The sequence below is a fragment of the Rhinatrema bivittatum genome, chromosome 2 (genome assembly GCF_901001135.1).
Source record: "Rhinatrema bivittatum chromosome 2, aRhiBiv1.1, whole genome shotgun sequence".
Lineage (NCBI taxonomy): Eukaryota > Metazoa > Chordata > Amphibia > Gymnophiona > Rhinatrematidae > Rhinatrema > Rhinatrema bivittatum.
This window is the reverse complement of record NC_042616.1, coordinates 195,540,634-195,561,718: the sequence shown is the minus strand read 5'-3', so window position 1 is coordinate 195,561,718 and position 21,085 is coordinate 195,540,634. Positions and strand designations below refer to the sequence as shown.

Genomic DNA, 21,085 nt, shown 5'->3' with positions numbered 1-21,085 from the left:
AAAGTGGCCCCAACCCCCTACACTAATACCTAATCCCCACCTCGAGTTACTAGGTGGACCTCCCATAGGGATACAAATACCTGTCTAGGGAGGAGGCACTATAGCAATTCTCTCTCTCTCTCTCTCTCTCTCTCTCTCTCTCTCTCTCTCTGAAACAGGCTGTCTATACTGGCAATGTAGCCCAAATTGGGCTGCTTATTAGCATAAGGTACACCCCTTTTTGGTATCGCATGCGATATTGGAAAATGAGGCCCTAAGTGTCACTAAAACTCCCTGGTGGCATTAGTGAACTCTCACTTGCACCCCTATGCCCTGTGGAAAGCTGATGCCATATTGGAAGCAGCAATGAAAAGGGCAAGAGTGAATGGGGATCCCTCCTGCAGTTATCAGATAGGCTTTTGGGGTTTCGGGAGGATGGGAGGGACCCTAGTTGGGGCTTTCTTCAGCTTTAGGAAGCAAAGGGGTGGGGCAAGATACAGAGATTTAATTTTGGTTTTCTCAGCTCGCAAGTGGCACAGGGTTGTAGACGAATGGATGGGTGGGGGGAGGGGGCTAGCAAGGTCACAAGTGACATTTAATGATACTTGGGAATTGAAGGAACCTCATAAAAACTGCAAAGTCCCTTTCAATCCCCGCAGAGGTTTATTTTTAGCTATTATGTTCTAATTATATTACTTTGTATTTAAAAAGGGAAAGAGTAACAAATGTTATAATTGACATGTAAACCTGGAAATCCTTTTTCTTTATGATTTATTGTAAAAGTGTATAAATATAAAAAAAAAAAAAGGAATGGTTAACAAAACGGAAAATGTCATAATGCCTCTGTATCGCTCCATTGTGAGACCACATCTTGAATACTGTGTACAATTCTGGTCGCCGCATCTCAAAAAAGATGTAGTTGTGATAGAGAAGGTACAGAGAAGGGCAACCAAAATGATTAGGGGAATGGAACAGCTCCCCTATGAGGAAAGGCTGAAGAGGTTAGGGCTGTTCAGCTTGGAGAAGAGACGGCTGAGGTGGGATTTGATAGAGGTCTTTAAAATCATGAAAGGTCTAGAACGAGTAGATGTGACTTGGTTATTTACACTTTCGGATAATAGAAGGACTAGGGCGCATTCCATGAAGTTAGCACATAGCACATTTAAGACTAATCAAAGAAAATTATTTTTCACTCAATGCACAATTAAGCTCTAGAATTTGTTGCCAGAGGATGTGGTTAGTGCAGTTAGTGTAACTGGGTTTAAAAAAGGTTTGGATAAGTTCTTGGAGGAGAAGTCCATTAATTGCTATTAATCAAGTTGACTTAGGGAATGACCTCTGCTATTACTGGCATCAGTAGCATGGGATCTTCTTGGTGTTTAGGTACTTGCCAGGTTCTTGTGACCTGGTTTGGCCTTTGTTGGAAACAGGATGCTGGGCTTGATGGACCCTTGGTCCAACCCAGCATGGCAATTTCTCATGTTCTCGTTTTCACAAACTGCCATTTCCTAGGACAGATTCACATGTTGCCAAGGCCAAGATTGCACAGAGAGCCTAACATTCGTACATATCTGTGTGGCCTCATGTACACATGCATAGACATGTATACAGTAGGGATGTGAATCGTTTTTTGACGATTTAAAATATCGTCCGATATATTTTAAATCGCCGCAAAATGGCCGCCGCAAAATGGCGGCGGCCATTTTGCAAAATGGCGCCGGCTGAAGACTACACGATTTAGTGTGCCGGTTTTCCTGCTCTCCTCCTTCCCCCGATTTAGCTACGGACCGCCGCTACGGAGGTAATTTAAGCTATGGACCGCCGCTACGGACCCCCAGGTAATTTAAGGCATTTGGGGGGGGGGTTCGGGAGGGGGGGGATTTAATTTAAAGGGTCGGGGTGGGTTTTAGGGGGTTTTAGTTGCCGTGTTTTAGTGTGCCGCTGGACCCCCAGGTAATTTAAGGCATTTGCGGGGGGGGTTCGGGAGGGTGGGGGATTTAATTTAAAGGGTCGGGGTGGGTTTTAGGGGGTTTTAGTGTGCCGGCTCATGATTTTAACGATTTTCACGATACTTTACACACCCAAACGGCAACAATACGATTCCCTCCCCCTCCCAGCCGAAATCGATCGTTAAGACGATCGAGGACACGATTCACATCTCTAGTATACAGTTTTAGTCAAGTATTTTATAAACTGTGCAGAGCCATCTGCGCAGGTTTTAAAATATGCATCTCTCCACCCTGCAAAGTACATGCGTACTATTAGACCATGCTCGGGATCTTCAATATGTAAGTACTCTTTCTCAGTCATGTGCACATTTCCAGTAATGCTGGGACGGGCTCATTCCAAAATGGCCCCCCTGGAAAGAAAGCTGAATTTCTTGGCCAGAGATATAGCCAGGCTGGCCTCCATGATCATGGCCAATGAGGACCTCCTGTTCCCCATTGGTGTAAGGGGTTGTCCTGGAAAAATGACCACACCATAAGCCAGAGCTGGCAAGGCCTGAACCATGATCTTGATCGCTTTCTACTCCCAGAGGTAAGTGTCTCAAAGGAAGTAGGAGGTCAAAAATAAAATAAAGTGAAAGCAATCAGGGTGCTTGTGCAAAATTACATGAACTAGGTGCAGGTTCTAGCACTCTGCATGCAGTTTTACACAAAAGTCTGGGAAAAGGTTTCACAAATTAAGGTGCTTCCTCACCCATGGGCACACTGGGGCAGTGTGCGGCCCCATAGCCACAGCTGTAGGAGCCACACAACCCTACAAGGATCATCAGAGAATAGCACCAATGCCCTTATGACACTAGGAAGATTCCAGGGATGGTGATGCTGGGCAATGGGCAGCCAAGGCTTCAGCTCTTAGCATTAAAGTGTAATTTGCAATTACAAGCATTTGGGAGAGGGGAGTGAAGAAGCACTGTTAGAATGGGTCAAGGATTAGCTGCCGTGAATGGAAATCTGCCACTAAATATATTGCAGAACTGCTTCGACCTACCCCTATTGAAGAATGCGGTATTCAAAAATCTTTTAAATAAATAAATCATACAACAAAGAGCATATAATTCTAACTTCTCATCTATACAGCTAGAAGACCTGAAGAAGAAGGCCAGGAAGTTGCGTAACCTGATGGGGAATGGCTGAGCAACTGCATCTGTGACTTGAAGGAATCATAATAATCATAATCATATTGTGTCTATCTTTAGTTGATAACAAAAGCAATTTAAAAATATCCAATAATTTTAATAATCAAAATACAGAGAAGTCACATGTAATAAACATATTAATGACTTTACACAAGCATCTATAAGAAAATAACTTTTATGCATTCATACACACATGCACAACAATCTGTCTGCCTGATATGACACAGACTGTTCAGTCTGTCTAACTAATACATCACAAATAATTCACATGTTACACAGAGTGCAAAATGACCTAAATTGTACATAAATATGTTAGAGAACACAATGTTTCATTTATAATTTATCAATGTTTCACTTTTGGAGCAGTTTAATAATGTATATGATAAATGAGCGCAGGCTAATAAGGAGTGGAGGTGATGAGCAGTTTACAGTTAGGTAAACACCATAGAAGAGGGTATAGCGCTGTAAAGGTTCATGGATATAGCTAAACTGGAAATGGTATAGAGAAGGGTAATGGAATGGCTCCTCTATGAGGAAAGTCTAAAAGGTTAAGGCTGTTCAACTTGGAGAAGAGGCGCCTGAGAGGGGATATGATTGAGGTCTATAAAATCATGGGAGGACTACATAGGTAAATGTGGATTGGTTATTTACTCTTTCAGATAATACAAGGATAGGATGCGCTCCATGAGGTTAGTAAGTAGCACACTTTAAACAAATTGGGCAAAACATTATTTTCAATCAGCACTCAATTAAAATCTTGAATTCATTGCTGGAGGATATAGGTAAGACAGTTAACATAGCTGGATTTAAAAAAGGTTTGGACAAGTCCCTGGAGGAGAAGTTCCTAAATGCTATTAACCAAGTTGACTTAGGGAATAGCCACTCCTTATTACCAGCAATAGTAGCATGGGATTTATTTCCTGTTTTGGTACTTGCCAGGTACTTGTAATCTGGATTAGCCACTATTGGAAACAGGATACTGTGCTTGATGGACCTTCAGTTTGACCCAGTATGGTAATTTATGTTCTGATATCTGTGGCATGTATGGGAGATGTGGGTAGGTGGCAGGTGAATGGGAGCATATGAGGAATCAGAGCAGGTGTATATATGTGGGCATTTGTTGGGGGAAAGTCTGGGTTTGTTTGAAGGCAAATAGATGTGGAGTGAAGGTGTTATCTATTGGTTAGAGCAGTGAGCTGAGAAGCAGGAAGGCCAGGGTTCAAATCACGTTTATCCCTCTGGCACTACTTGTGACTTTGGGTAAGTTACTTCACACTCTGTTGCCTTAGGTAGAAATATGTGGATGTTAGATTTTAATTGCCCACCTTTTCAAATCCAAAGTCAACGTAGGATCTTGCCAGATACTTGTGACCTGGATTTGAAACATTTTTAAATTATTTTTTAAGCAAGACACTTATCCTTGCATAGCGTAGTTTTGACAGCTTCTACTGTTTCAAAAAAAAGTGAACAATGTTAATACTGTAGAAGGAGACAACCAATGATTAAATTAAGGCAACACAGTCTTGGAGCAGCGTGACTGACTGTAAAATAGCGTTTAATGAGCTATAATTTTGCCTACGAGTATTCTTTTAAAACTCTAAAGAAACTCAATTGATATATGAGGAGCCACCTTCTACCTTAAAGAATTTTTCAGCTACTAAAATGTGATGTTTATTTAGATATTGTTGATTTTTACATCATATATTTTGCAGTTTTCAAGTTGTAATGGGGGAAAAATAACACATGTAGTATTTAAAATACCATATGTTATCTCCATTTCCTACCCCTTCCAAACACCAACTCCCAGCCAGCATAAGAAGTACTTTGCTGCTTCCTGCTAGCTGCTTTATTGACTGAAAACCTTGCACTATTTAACTGCAAAGATTACCTGTGTTCAGTCAATACAGCAACCAACAGGAGGCAGCTAAGTATCTCTTCTGCCAACCAAGGGTTGGGGTGTTGGTGTTCAGTATTGACTGAGAGTCTCAGAAGGCAGGGTGGAAGCATCAAAAGAGGTATAGGGATAGTTTGATTGTTTTTAACTTTCTTTTTTTATTGTCATTTAACTTTCTTCCAAGAATACATTTTTTAATACATATAATTAAACAGTGGGGGGAAAAAGGAAATCACCCAAGGTAAAAGATTTTTACTCTAGTTAATAGTCAATACAGTCCACATAATGGAAAGGATCCAAGTAATAAAGAAAGAAAAGAAAAAGACTACAAAATTGTACAGTCATCTTATATCAACATTAGCAAATTATAACATTTATTGCAAACATACAGTTTCCAGATGTAATCAACCTTCCCAATATCTGGAAAAATAGTAAATCTTCTAAAAAACAAAACAAAAGAGGAAACAAAGAAAAGGAGTCTATTCGTGATGGAGCTTATCAGCAGTGTCCTTAAGTAGCCCTATGCGTTTTCTAATATTACTGTATGCCAGAATTGCGACATTCAATCTTGAGATACGAATTCCTCCTGCCATATGAGAATTACATTGGCAGCCCCAGAGGTAGCGAAATGTGCATGTCTGACTTTGCCGAATGGGGAAGTATCTCATTTTTTACTAAATATTACAAAGTTCTAAAAAGTTTAAAAAGTTCTAAAAAATCAAAAATTATTTATTTACTGGACCAATGATTAAAGTGTACCTCGAGTGGTGAAAACACTGGAAAGCATAAGAATCTGTCCCACTATCCGCGGGGTGGTATGACGGTCCCTATATAATATTATCTAGAAACGTTCTCTGTTCACTTTAATTCTTGAAAGGTATTGTTGCAGCGTGTTTTCAATAATTACTCTATTTTATTTTGCATATGATTTGACTATTTTTGGTGTGATTCACTATTTCACTTATCCCTTAAAAACATTTCTAATTTTACTGACTCAAAAAAAAACAAAACTGTGTGCCCTGACCGATGACAGAACATTTAGAGGGAAACCAGAGCTGAAAGTGGTTGCTCCTTCAATAGCCACCACCTGACTCTGCAACTCACCATACTTCTTCCTTCTCAATTGAGTTGTCATGCTCTCATGTGGGAAGGCATGCATCTTAGACCCCAAGATGAAAGAATCTTTATTTGGCAAAAAAGTCTCAGAACTCTTAAGATTCAAAATTAAAGTAAACCAAGAAAATGCCATTAACACTAGCCACTTTCCCCTGCAATTATTCTAAAGCTTCTGCGGCGACCACCTAGTTAGTCACTAGATGGCCCTAGGTCCCTCCCAATATCAGCCAACTAGAAGGAATGCCACAGTTCAGCCAGCTCCTCCAGAGGCTGTCTGAGTGGGTGGACCTTATACTATAAGTAGGGGCTAGGATAGAAGAAGGTGTGGCATTTGAGTTTAGATTTTGTAGAGAAAGGAGCTGTTTTGGAGTTCTCTTTAAAGTGAGGTCTACTTCCTCACTGAGTCTATTTTGAAGGCTAGTTCTCTTCTGAGCATTCTCTGCTGGTTGGATCTGCCTTTAGTTTGAGGGAAAGACTTCATTAAGAATTTTTACTACTTTTGAGAGTTGCTTTTTACTGGATTGCAGCCTGGATCCCTCCAGAAGATGGCCATCACCCAGATTTGGAGGCAAGGGCTCTGAAGACCTGTCAGCTTCCTTCTAGGTCAGAGAAAGGCTGCAATGATAGTGCCAGAAGTGCTTTCAGGACAGTTGCGTGAAGTATTTTTTCTCTTTTGTTGAAAGGAAGTTTTTCTCCCCCTTCCTTTCCAGTGGAGATATAGGGGCGGATTTTAAAAGGAGCGCGAATAGCCTACTTTTGTTTGCGCTCCAGGCGCAAACAAAAGTACGCTGGATTTTAGTAGATACGCGCGGAGCCATGCGTATCTGCTAAAAACCTGGATCGGCGTGCGCAAGGCTATGGATTTTGTATAGCCGGCGCGCGCCGAGCCGCGCAGCCTACCCCCGTTCCCTCCAAGGCCGCTCCGAAATCGGAGCGGCCTCGGAGGGAATCCTCTAACGCCCTCCCCTCACCTTCCCCTCCCTTCCTCTACCTAACCCACCCGCCCGGCCCTGTCTACACCCCCCCTTACCTTTGTTGGGGGATTTACGCCTCCCGGAGGGAGGCGTAAATCCCCGCGCGCCAGCGGGCCTCCTGCACGCCGGGCCGCGACCTGGGGGCGGGTACGGAGGGCGCGGCCACGCCCCCGGACCGCCCCGGGCCATAGCCACGCCCCTTACCCGCCCCCAAAACGCTGCCGACACGCCCCGAAAACGCCGCGACGACCGGGACCGCCCCCCCCGACACGCCCCCCTCGGAGAACCCCGGGACTTACGCGAGTCCCGGGGCTCTGCGCGCGCCAGTAGGCCTATGTAAAATAGGCTTCCCGGCGCGCAGGTCCCTGCTCGTCTAAATCCGCCCGGTTTTGGGCGGATTTAGGCAAGCAGGGCTCTTAAAATCCGCCCCATAGCTAATAGCTTGATTTCTGTCAGGTACAGACCTTTCCTTCTGAAGGGTCACCCACAAGAGAGGGTAGAAGTGTGCATGAATATGTATGTGTGAATGAACTTGTGTGTATATGAAAGAGAAAGGAGGAAGTTTGTGTCTACCATCCTCTCCTTCTCCTTTCTGTTTTTGCATTATTGCACTGCATATGACTGCCTTTTAGGGTTTCCAGTCCATGTTTTTATCTGCACCTAACTATTTATACTTTATGACTCGCATGTGTGACTGAGGTGATTTAGCTTCTAGATGGGAAAACACCTCGTACATGTTTGGTTGAAGGTTTTTCTGATTTTGGTAGAGGTTGGGATCCATGATGGAAGGGCCTCCTTGGGTGCTAAAATTGGTGGCCCTTAAGCCTGCTGGATACTGAAATGCCTGCAGCAGGTAATGGAGATTTTATTGCTGTGTCGAAGACCTGCCACACCATGCCCTACCATGTCCTGGTCTAGTGCACCCGCCCTGCCCCATCCTGCTGTTCGACCCTCGCGCTCAGTAACTTGTAATGTGGCCCTTGCACAAAAAAGTTTGCCCATCCCTGGTCTAAACTATAAATTTCAGTCAAGGTAAGGCTATCCTGGTATTTCTGTCCTTCTCCTTCTCCTCCAAAATCAGCATCCACACTCCTGCCTGCAGGTATAAAATGTTCCTTAAAAGTAGATGGTCATTCTTAAATAGGTATTTTCAAGATATTCATCTAGTATCTCCTAAACAAATCCTTTGATGTTATATTAGGAAATTTAGTGAAATGGATAAAACAAGTTATTGCTTCTATTAGCATTCTGTAATATCCATTATCTATGAGACTTTGGCCACCTACAGGATAGCGTGACCCTGCAGGAAATAATTGATAGTTAAGTCCCAAAAAGAATTTGTAGATGTTGCAATCTGAGCTCAGTCCCATCCACAAAGTCTAATAAAGAAATTTCTCTTAGAAATAGCTACCCATAACTCCTCCTTAGTAATAACCCATGACTATACTAATACACTTTCAAACTGCCTAGGCTGTGAAACATGGAAGGGAATTCCCTGTCGTCAAAACACTAGGCCAGACATGTCTCATGGCCTTTCAATGATGTTTGATAGGGTTGTTGACTGTACAGACACTTGTGGGTAGATTTTAAAAGGGCCACGAATATCTTATAAAGTATACACATAGGTTTTGAAATACTCTTCAGAGAGAGAGAGAGACTCTTTATAAGGCTCAGCCTGACACTCAAGGGGGACACTTTGATTTAGGATGAGTTTTCGGGAGGTGGATTGGGGTTTGGGGGGGTGGTGTTACAGAAACATTCAGAGGTATTCCTTGTAAAATTGACATCATTAAAGAATTTTAGACCTTATTAAGTGATGAAAAGGAGTTGATATGTACAATGCAGCTAGCAGAGACTGCAGTGTACAAATCAATTCCTCTTGTTAGAATTTTCATCAGTCAGTCTCTCTCTCTGTCTCCAGACTCCTATGCTGTACAAAGTGTGTCAGTGTTTGTCCTGCCCCTTTTTCCTGGGCATGAACGTATGCACATCCATTCTGGCTATTTAAAATTTGAGTAGCTTCCGTGCATATGTGGCCATTTTTGCATTCCGCGGCCAGCCCTACTCACCCCTCCACCGAGGCCGTATACCTCGCCTCGCGGATGTGGCCCGAAGAAGCCGCCACTACCACCCTCCTCCAGAGCAGCCCGTCGCCGGTGCACCTTCCCCCATGGGATCCTTTAGGCGTGCGCGCGCGGCTCACCCTGACCTTTAAAGGGGCCGCAGCGGGAAACTCACCCGTGACCCCATCTGATGACATCAGCAGGAGGCCCTACATAAGGGCAATGCTGATCTCCCAGAATTGCCTTAGCAACGGCTCAGCTCCGCGTGGGTAGTGTGTTGCTCCTGCTTCATTTCTTGATCCAGCTCCTGCTTCAGTTCCTGCTCCAGTTCCTGATCCAGCTCCGGCTCCAGTTCCCCCTCTGCTTCTCAGACTCCTCTTCTGGCTTGACCCTCAGCTTGTCTCTTGGATTCCCCTATTCGCTGCCTGCTCTGACTTCGGCTTTTCTCCTGGATTCCTCTAATTGCTGCCTGCCCTGACCTTGGCTTGTCCCCTGGACTCCTCTGTTCACTGCCTGCCCTGACTCTGGCCCATCTGAGTCTACCTTCATCTAACGTCCGCCTGGAACCTTCGCACAAAGACCTGCACCTAAGTCCAGCTGGCCCCGGCACCCAAAGGCTCAAACCGTGGGGAATGAGGGCTGGTAGTGGAGAAGGTCCAGTAGGGTCTCTGCACAACCCTGGGCCACCTGCCAATGCGGGGACCTACAGTGGGGTTCGTGCCCTTTAGGTAGCACCAACCCTGCCTTGGCCCAAGGGTCCAAATCGCAACACAAAGGTTGATGAATGCATGGATATAGTAAGGGCAAGTATGGTAATGGAATTCAAAGGGGCATGGGATAAGAACAGGGGATTCCTAGTGGATAAATGATGTTAACGAAGAAAAGGGTAACCCATGTTGACTCTGGTATCCTGCACAGAGCAACAATAAAAAATAAGGTTGCCTAGCAGAGTGGATGGACCACTTGATGGTTTTTCTGCCAACATTTACTATGTTACTATCAGAGACTCCAGAAATTTGGGAGATCATGGGATCAAAGGCAATATCCTATTCTGGACTGGTAACTTGTATAAGGCAGGAAACAAAAGGATAGGACTAAATGTTCATTTTCCAAATGGAGAAAGGTCATTGATGGAGTGTTCCAGGGCTCTGTACTTGGAATGTGCCATCTAGTCTATTCATAAAGTGAAGTGATAAAATTTGTAGATAACACAAAATTGTTTTGAATTGTTAAAACAGCAAGCAGATTGTGAAGAACTGCAGAAGGACCTTGTGAGACTAGGAGACTGGGCTACTAAATGGCAGATACAATTTAATGTGGATAAATCCAAAATAATGCACATAGGGAAAAATAATCCCAACTGCAGGTGCACAATGTTGTGTTCCGTGTTAAGTCATGACCCAGGACGAGGACCTCGGACTCTTGTGGACAATACCTTGAAATCTTCAGCTCAGTGTGCAGTGGCAGTGAAAAAGGCAAATAGAATGTTAGAAATTATTTAGAAAGGAATAGAGAATAAAACTAAGAATATCATAATGCCCTTCTGTAAATCCATGGATCCATCGCAGTTCTTGTGCAGTTTTTGTCGATCCATCTCAAAAAAGACATAACAGACATAGAAAGGTGAAGAGAAGGGCAACAAAAAAGATACAGAGGATGGAAAACTCTCTTATGAAGAAATGCATTAGGGCTCTTTTGCTTGCTTATGTTCTTAACAGGTCTATCCTGTAAAGTGCGTCCGCGGTTTCCCCGTCCCTAACCGGCTCTCTACTCACTTTCCGGCCGCGTTAGCCCTTCCTGCGATCTCGAATCCCCTTTAACCTATTCCTACCGCGTCCTAAATTCCCCGGGCAACCCCTTCCGCACGCGGCATGTATATTGCATGCAAACGAGCGAATTAGCTATTCCCTAGCATCCCGTAACCCGTGCCCCGACTATCGCTAGTTTTCCCTGCCGTTTGTCGCGCGTTTAACCTGCTAACTTACCGCCTACCCTGACCCCTGCGGTAGAGGCAGGGGTAAGGGTAGGTGGCAAGCTTTCCCCCCAGCCCCCGCTCACCTGCCCCGGCCGCGATCATGGGTGCCGGTCTCCGGGGCAGCTCCAGTCCTCTCCCCTCCTCCCGAAGCAAAAAAAGCGAAAAAACCAAAAGCAAAAAGTAAGTCGCTTCGCCGCTTCACTCTTCCCTCCTCCCGGAGCAGGGCGCGAAAAGCAGCCTGCTCCGGAAGGAGGGAAGAAGAGACACTAAGCGGCGAAGCGACTTACTTTTTGCTTTTGGTTTCTTCGCTTTTTTTTTTTTTTTTGCTTCGCCGCTGTCAGTGTCTCTTCTTCCCTCCTCCCGGAGCAAGGCTGCTTTTCGCGCCCTGCTCCGGGAGGAGGGGAGAGAGATGACAGCGGCGAAGCAACTTACTTTTGCATCCGATCAGACCCGACAGCGGTGAAGCCAAAAAAAAGCGAAAAAAGCGAAAAAACCAAAAGGTGACCCGACCTGACTTACTTTTGCAGATGGCCGGACGGCTGCAAAAGTAAGTCGGGTCGGGTCCGGGTCCGGGTCGGGTCGGGTCAGGTCAGGGTTACCTTTTGGTTTTTTCGCTTTTTTCGCTTTTTTTTTTGGCTTCACCGCTGTCTGGTCCGATCGGATGCAAAAGTAAGTTGCTTCGCCGCTGTCATCTCTCTCCCCTCCTCCCGGAGCAAGGCTGCTTTTCGCGCCCTGCTTCGGGAGGAGGGGAGAGAGATGACAGCGGCGAAGCAACTTACTTTTGCATCCGATCGGACCCGACTTCCTGGTATCTGTCATTTCAAATGACATTTGAAATGACAGATACCAGCGTGGCGTGAAGCGTTAGGCCCGCGCACCCAGGATACTGTATAGGCGCTCTATCCAGTAAAATGGGTTGCGCGGGCCTAAGGCTTCACGGACACGGTTTACATTTAAATAAAATTAGTGTTCAGGATTGAGCGGTAGGTGAGCTGCACTGTGCGTGCGGCAACCGCGGGTGCCGCAGGCACTAACGCAGCTCTTCCTACTGCTCGGTACTGGATAGACCTGTAAGTGATTTTGCATGGTCTTTACGGCAAAAAATAGCTGTGAATCTTATTTGAATAATATTTAAATAAGCCAATATCACTGGAAAACATTTCTGAGATACTAGCTCATTCCCGAGAGCGCGCCCCCCCCCCCCCCCCCGCATAGTTAATACATTGGCCCCCTAGAAAAAGGGAGTTTATGTTCTGCTAATTTTAAGGCTTGATTCATGTCTAGGGAACTCTTATTCACTCCCTTGTAGTACTATAACCTCTTGCTGAGCTTCTCAGGCAGCTGTCCATTTCACAGCCAACCAGGCCCCAAATGCTTCATTATCTGCTCTTTATCTCCCAGTTAGTTGCTATTTGGCTTCCCACACAGCCTCTACACCAACTGTGAATAGCTATTTTTGTCTTTTTTTTTTTTTTAATCCACCAGTCTTCCTGAAAGGCTGTTCACCAAGGCCTTTTATCTGATCTCAAGTTTGGTGAATCAAGCCTGCAGTTTCTTGATAATTAATGAAGACAGCAAAATGTACATTTTTCAGTAAGGAGTTTAACAAAGTGCATGCATATTTCAGAAAGAAAAGGGGCTGAAAGTAGCCCCAATAGCCATCATCTGACCTTCATAGATTAAGCATACACATAGTTTGTGTTTGAAGCTTGGGTTATTAAGCTGATTAAAAGTATGTGTGTACTTAAAGTTGTTTTAAATGAAGGCAAAAGTATGCACTATAGTTACATATACATTTTTAGTTTTCAAACAAATGTCTGAAACAACCTCCCAACCACCAATTCCACTTATGCAAATTCAGCCATTCTAACTGTGTAACTCCTTATTTTGCCTGCAGCGTTTCCCGTTGAGCATTTGAAAATTGAAGCCTCAATTTTAGTCCATTGAGTATTTCCAAATTAAGTAGAATGCCTACTTTCCAATTTACATTCAGGGATCCTAAATTTCAAACCTATGAGATAGATTTTAAAAGCGTGCAGAAATGCCCACATATGCGAGTAATTGGGTCGCCGGCGAGCAACACAGATTTTAAAAAGCCGCGAAGTACACATGCTTATACCGGTGCATGCATCAAAAATAAGAGGGAGGAAAAAGGGCAGGGAATGGGTGGATCATGGGCATTCTGTGGTGGGGCCAACAGTTACGCGTGAAACTCCATGTTTTAAAATCAGAAACTGCGGCGCACGTCAGCTTCTTATCCACGCAACTTTACTGCTGCTTTAGATGAGCAAGTCTATAGATCTCGGGTCTTAGGGCTTATTGGACAGGGTAGGGGTCTGAGTCAATTGAGGGGCTTACAGAATGTCGGATGAAGAACCAGAAGGGTCTGGAAGACCTCTATATTAACTGGAAAACTGATGGACTAATTGTAAAAACTGGGTTGTGCCTCACGAAAGCATGTTTTAAAATCCTTTATATTACGTGCGTAAAAGTTGTTATAGTCCTATGGAAGATGCAAACTAGCTGTGCTCAAGCAACCTATTAAAATTAGGAGTATACGTACCTGCAGTTGGTATATTTTAAAACATATGTACATAAGTGCATGCACGATTTCAAATTATAGCATGTCTTTGCTCGCACGCCAATATGTGCATATATGGGTGCACGTGCATTCATTTAAAAATGAGTCTGTATGTGCACTATTGCATGTGCATGCATAAGTGGATGTATGTTTTGTAAACTGTGTAGCAGAAGCCACGCAATTTATAAAATTGCCATGTACTTACAGTAAATGCTCCAAAAGTGCAGATTTTTCAGAATGCGTATATATTCCAATTCAATGAAAGTGCCCTTTTTTCCTACCTGTTTTATTTGATTATCACCCAAGAAAGAATATTAATTAAGTTTTAATAAACTAAACTAATAAACTAACATATGCATATATACTTTAGTTGCATGAAAAAATATAATGTACAAATATTTTATAAAGTACATGTGTATAGATACTTTCCTGTGAGCATACTTGAAATCACCACTTTGCAGGTACCTCTGCCAGTTCACCTAGTCTACCTTTGGTTCACCTAGACTCTCTACCACTTAATCCTGAACCCCCACCAGTTCACACAGACATCTTACCCAGAAATTGCAGACAACAGACAAGTCCAATTTCAATTGAGGTGGAATAGCCTAGTGGTTAGAGCAGTGGGCTAGAGACCAGGGTTCAAGTCCTTGCACAAGTCACTTTACCCTCCATTGCCTCAGGTACAAAACTTAGATTGTAAGCCCCCTGGGGATAGGGAAATACATACAGTACCTGCATGTAAACCAATGTGATATCTCAGATTGAATGTTGGTATATAAAAATAATAAATAAATTAGCAAATGTAAAATTACACAAATACACTAGATAATTTATATGTGAATATCTCTTATAAATTAGCAACTTCACATGTACTTTTTGACCCTGCCCTAGAATACCCCTAGACCACTCCATGTGAAATTGAAAATACATACATGCTTTAGACGTTTATAAAATAGTATGTATGTGAATACAGGCTACTTAGTCACATATGTGCTAATTTTCCGCACATACAGGTGAATTTTCAAAGAAGTTACATTCATAAATGTAACATACTATTGTAGCAATTTTCAAAAGCCACTTACATGTGTAACGTGCATTTAAGCAGTAAATCCTATGGACAATTGAATGGCATATATTGTAGCAATTTTCAAAAGCTCACTTAAACGGGTAATGTGCATTTAGATATGTAAAACCCAGTTTTACGCATGTAAATGCTTTTGAAAATCAGGTCCATAATCTCTTTGAAAATTTACTCAATAATCTTTTATGAAAGCATTAAAATAGATATCATTTTGATGCAGTTTAATTTTACCAGCTGCTTTTTAAAATTTTTATTATATTTGTTGCGCTGGTGGTGGACCCTTGGCCCGAGGTGGGGTTGACGCTACCCGTCGGGCAAGCCCCACGGGTCCCCACCATCGGGAGGCGGAGCAGACTAGGAGACGGAGGCCAACTGGAGCTTCACCAATACCAGCCCACGTTTCCCGCAGGTTGAGCCCTTTGGTGCCGAGGCCGGCTGGTCTTAGGCGGGCCTCCATTAGACAATTCCCAGTGGATATTGTAGTAGGTAGCCAGGGACCAGCAGAGGTATTGGAGGGACCGAAGCAGGTCTGGACGAGGCAGGGATCCAGAGGCCTGGGTGCCAAGGACGGGCCAGAAACAAGAGCAGGTGACTCCCGGGCAGCAGAAGGCTGGAGCCTGAGAGGGCCAACTCCAAGGAGATACCGAAGGCATGGTCGGGAACAGGCTGGAGTCGGGGCAGGTGGCAGAGCTAGTCGAGGTACAGTGGAGTGAGAGCCAAGGACAGGAATCAGTACTGAGCGTAGTTCCAACAAAGTAAGGGTCAAAGCCAGTAATCAGTCCTGAGCGTAGTTCCAACGAAGCAAGGGTCAAAGCCAGTAATCAATCCTGAGTGTGGACCAAACGTAGCAAGGTCAAAGCCAATAGTCAGTCCAAGCAAGGCTAGGGAGGAACCAGGAACAAAGTCAGGAACTGGGACCAGGAACAAAGTCAGGGACAGGAACCAGGAACAAAGTCAGGAACTAGGACAAGCAACGAGCCCACAACAAGCGTGGAGACCTGTTGCCAAGACAACGAATGAGTGGCGAGCCCTGCCTTGAGTAGCAGGGCCCGATGATGTCATCATCCGTGGCCGCAGGTAGGATTCCCGCTGCGGCTCCTTTAAAAGTGGAAGAAGTGCATGCGCACATGCCTAGGAGGAAGCAGGCCGCTGGATGGCAGCATCTCCCTGAGGCACACTTGGGGAGACCAGCCGGTAACTGGAGAAGTCCATGGAAGAACAGGGAGAGCCCACAGAGTGACAGAGAGAGGCCGAGGAGGCAGCAGGGGTGTGGGAGCGCAAGTGGCTAGCCACCCCCGCCAAGGAGGACAGGCCAGGTCCAGGAGCCGGGCGCTGGAGGTAAGTAGGCCTGGTTGCAGGCCTGCCGCAATGGGGACACGCAACAATATTAGTAAATAGAGATGTGCATTCGTTTTTTCCAAATTGGAAAATTTCAACGAAATTGTCCAATTCGGCATGTTTCGGGGACCCCAAAAATGATCGTGATTTTCCCGTTTTTTCACAAAAATTCATTTTTTGGATTAGTGAGCACTAACAAAAAGTAACAAAAAATAACAAAATCTAATGGTTTTAGTTAGTGCGTGCTAACGGGGAGTTAGCGCACACTAACTCAAAAAACGATTTTTCGCGGAAAAAAAAACCGAACCACAAAAAAATGACATTTTCAGCGGCGGACAAAAAATGAAGAACGACATGAACACAAAAAACGATTCACATCTCTAATTGCTATAAATGAACATTTGGCCTATTTGTTATATTTCTTAAATTTCAGTTGTCTTTACAATTATTTTTTTACTGTAGTCAAAAGTATACTCCCTATTTTGGATTATGCAGGAAAACCCCTAAAACTCCCCATTTCTAAATGAATTGATGATCAGTTTTTTAAAGCAATTTTGTTCTATTATATTATTATTATATATTATTATTATATTTTTATTAGCTTTTATATGTCGACATTCGTGGGTACGTCATGCCGGTTTACAATATAACTGAAGGAGGAAATTACAAAAAATCATGTATGCACATCCTTGTGAATTTAGAATCCTTAAGGTAATTGCATATACAAGTGCTACCTTGGGTTCTTTGCATGGTGAAATAATAGACTAATTTGGATTAAGTATGCTGTAGATATTTTCCCACAAACCGCAGCACTGCCTTTCTTGAATTTGTCAAGAACAGTTGAGTATTGTATTCTTGAGTGTATTGGGAATATTTTCTCCAGTAAATCACAGCTCAGCTGGGTTAAGCATAATCCTGCAGCAGTGCAAACATCTGTATTATTGCATTAAATTATTCATGAGTCCTTGTAGAGTGGTACTGTTAAAAAAGGACAAAATTTCCATCCATAGCATTATAAATTCTAGTGTGCTTGAAGTTTTTTCAGATCTGAGATGATAAATGAGATGCATGGTCCATTACAATTCTGTAACAGTACATTCTATATTTATTTAGCATTTAATTGATTATAACTAAATAGAACTCCATTTTAGAAGAACCGCTAAGTACATACATAGTTAGACCCAGTGCACTGAAAGTAACAATTTTCTTCTATTGATTTTTATGACTTTATCACCTCAAGCTCTCCCCTAAGCCAATTATGCTTCTGTAGCACTCTAATTAGTTTCAATGGCTCTTGATTTTAATATAATAGAAGCCACACAAGGAATTGCCACCACATAGCTATGGCAGGTCACAAAAGATGCTTGTGGAGGGAGCATTCCTCTCAAGTTCATTCTCTTTATGGAGCACTTTCCTAAGCTTGATTAAATGGTAGTGTGATAAGTTATAGCAACAATTCAGAAACATCGATTTTGTCTGTTCATTTAAACGTGTCTGCAGCAACTTAAATAGCCCAATTCTCATTATTCTCCCCTTGGTCTCTCTTTCTTTAACATGAAATGTATTTCCATGGTTAAAAAAAATTAACTTCATTAACCTTTTTAATAATCTAAAGATAACTAAACTAAAGAAAAGTGGCACCTTGGGCAGGATCTGGTTCTTTATTAGCTGTGGTGTCTTTGTATAATCTAAGACACTTTTAGTTAGAAAGATCAGACTGAGACTATAAATACCAACAATTCTCCAAAACGTAATGGCACTGGGTACATAGCACTGGAGCACATATCCTTTTGCTGCTTTGTTTAATTTGGCAATTATGAAAAATTCACTAGAAACTGTATTTTCCACTGAAATTGTACAGCCACAAGTTTGGACAGCTGCAAGTTTAACTTAAAATAAAGCCTTTTCATTCTGCAGAGACACTTCCCAAAATACCACACACATGCAAGTTGTACTCTTTTTATAGGATATTTGGCATTTTCAGCCAGGATGTGGATTACTGAGAAACTAACATTCATCTAAAAGATTATCATCCAGAATAATTTGCCAAAAACAATAATAACCATTGGGATTATTTGAGCTGTCTTTTCTAAAGGTATCATAACAAAATGCTTATGTAGTTGGCTGAGTTGTGCGCTTATCTCAAACATCTGCTCACCTATCTTATGCTAAGTGAGCAATTTCTTAATGTATGTGCTTGTTTCACTCAGGAAACTTCCCACCTATTAATTAATTTATTTACTTACAGAGATTATAATACCATTATTCTGATCAGAGCTCAATCATGGTTATGTACAAAGCATAAAATAAATTTACAAATTTGTAGATGTTCGTAAGTGCCTAGCTTGGTCAATTGCTCAAAAACTGGTTTTGTGTCCTTTAGAAAATGGGTGCTGGATTATACATAGAAAGTCTGACTTTCAAAACTGTCCAAATCCACAATTTGCACACGTATAGGGTCATTTATCAAAATGCATTATGGTGTTAATGCACACGATAATGTGTTAACGCATGCGTTAACTCCATAATGAATGCGATAATAATGGTAGCACATGGCGCAAATGCAGATTTTTGGAAGGGGTAGGACCAGGGAGGAGTTTGGGCTGGATTTATGAAAATAAGGGGCAATATCACACCGTGCAATAGCATGATGCATGCTATTGTACAGTTTTAACTAGAGATGTGGTTCGTTTTTCGCCCGAATTAGGAAATTCAACGAAATTTCCTAACTCATTGTGGTTTCGGAGGCCATGAAACCCAAAAAGAATTTTCCCCAAATTTCGGGGAAATTTCATTTTTCGGGTTTGCATGGGGAGAGGGACACTTTTTTTTTTTTTTTTTAATTAAAACCCACCCCAAACATTTAAATAAACTATAATACAACACCCCCCGATCCCGATCCCTCCCCAAGACTTACTAAATACATCCTTGGTGGTCCAGCGGGGTCCCGGGTTCCATTTGCCCTCCGTGCCCGTGCTACTGCAAGCCGTGCTCTTTAAAATGGTGCCGAATAGCCTCTGAACTACCATGTCACAGGGGCTACCGGCGCCATTGGTCAGCCCCTGTCACATGGCTATCGGCGCCATCTTGTGCTCCTGTCATGTGACTGGAGCTGACCAATGGCGCCGAAAGCCTCTGTGACATAGTATGGGCAAAGGCTATCGGCGCCATTTTGATTACTGGCAGCCGACAACGAAATCGCTTTCGGACCCCCGCTGGACCCCCAGGGATTATTGGCAAGCCTTGGGGAGGTCAAGAGCCCCCTCCTGACCTCCCCAAGGTAAAGGTAAGGGGGGGGGGGGTTAGGTAGGGCTGGGGAGCAGGTTAGGGAGGGGAAGGGAGGGGAAGGGTTGTACAGGCGCTAAGTAATCCCCTTATGCAATAAGGGGATTCGCGCCTCTACAAAGCACGTCCAACGCAGAGTGAAACTAATAGTGCTCATCACATGCAAATGCATGTGAATGAAACTATTAGCTATTCACTCCCTATGTAAAAAAAAAATGTGCATCTAGGACGCACATTTTAGCGATCAGTAATTAACGCCTGCCCGGAGCGCTACTATAACTAGTACTGAAAAGTAGGAGGAACAACTCTATAAAAAAATTTAAAAAGTTTAAAAAAAGCGCTGGCAGGGGTTAGGAAAATGGTTGCTGATAAATTCAGCATCCTTTCTCCGAACCTGACTACTGGCACCAGAAGGAGTGTGTAAATCAATATTAAAGTGTTGGGCACTTAATATTAATTTATTCACTTCTTCACTTATTGCCCATTGGTCCTTTTCACTGTCATTTGTCAGTGAAAGGACCAATCCCCTTTCAGGACAGCCTTCTGAAGGTGATTGGTTCTTTCACTGACATGTGACAGTAAAGGGACCAATTGGCAACAAGTGAAGGCATGAATAAATTAATATTAAGTGCCCGACACTTTAATATTGATGTTTTAACTCCTTCTGGTGCCCATAGTCAGGTTCAGAGAATGGACGCTGCATTTATCAGCAACCATTTGCGTAACCCCTGCATGTGTGCTGGTTAGGAAATGGGACGCTGATAAATTCAGCGTCCGTTTTCTTAACCGGGGACAGCCACCGACAGCGGACCTCTCGCCGGCTTGCTTGTCAAGGAGGTGCTAGGGGCGCACAATTGCCCCTAGCGCCTCCTCGACAAGACGAGCCCTAATTTAAATATTGCATTGCACCCGCTTTCAGCGCAACATTTTTGCATCGGCCCCAATGTGTGTAAGTAGGTTGTAAACTCACAATCAACATTTTATAAAAGTTGAATGTCATAAATGCACTGGGGCGGATTTTAAAATCCTATTTTGCATAGGCCGCCGGCGCACGTAAAGCCCCGGGACGCGCGTAAGTCCCGGGGCTTTTGAAAAGGGGCGTGTCGGGGGCATGTCGGGGGCATGGCCGGAGTGATGTGGCGTTTTGGGGGCGGCGACGCGGGTGTGGTTTCGGCACGGGGCATTACGGGGGCGTGGCCACAGCCTCCAGACCAGCCCCCGGGACCGGAACACGGAGCAGGGCTGCTGGCCGGCGCGTGCAAAGTTAGGGGAGGGGTTTAGATAGGGGGGGGGGAATGGGTTAGGTAGGGGAAGGGAGGGGAAAGTGGGGGGAGGGCGAAGGAAAGTTCCCTCCGAGGCCGCTTCAAAATCGGAGCGGCCTTGGAGGGAACAGGCAGTGCGCACTGGGCTCGGCGCGCGCAGGTTGCACAAATGTGCACCCCCTTGTGCGCACCAACCCCAGATTTTATAAGATACGCGCGTATCTTATAAAATCCAGCGTACGTTTGTTCACGCCTGGTGTGCGAACAAAAGTGATCGCGTATTTTTTTAAGATCTACCCCACATTCGGCTCGATCCAGTAAGGCCGCGGTAAAAACAGTGCGGTAGTGTCAGGCGCACCCTTCCTCCCCGCACGCACAGTTCTCTTCACTAACTC

The 21,085-nt window shown here is 43.8% G+C and overlaps 1 protein-coding gene across 4 annotated transcripts in view; it reads left to right on the top strand.

Annotated features, from left to right (window-relative positions):
- AGMO (alkylglycerol monooxygenase) overlaps window positions 1-21,085 on the top strand; it is a 672,742-nt gene that overhangs the window by 535,809 nt on the left and 115,848 nt on the right. Inside the window, exon 13 of one of the 4 annotated variants that reach the window (XM_029589003.1) lies at window positions 3,063-3,158. The exons of the other annotated variants lie outside the window; for them this stretch is intronic. Coding sequence (XP_029444863.1) covers window positions 3,063-3,119 — 57 coding nt within the window. The 3' untranslated portion in view covers window positions 3,120-3,158. Of the gene's footprint in view, window positions 1-3,062; window positions 3,159-21,085 lie in introns of those variants that run through there. 4 annotated transcript variants of the gene reach the window in all.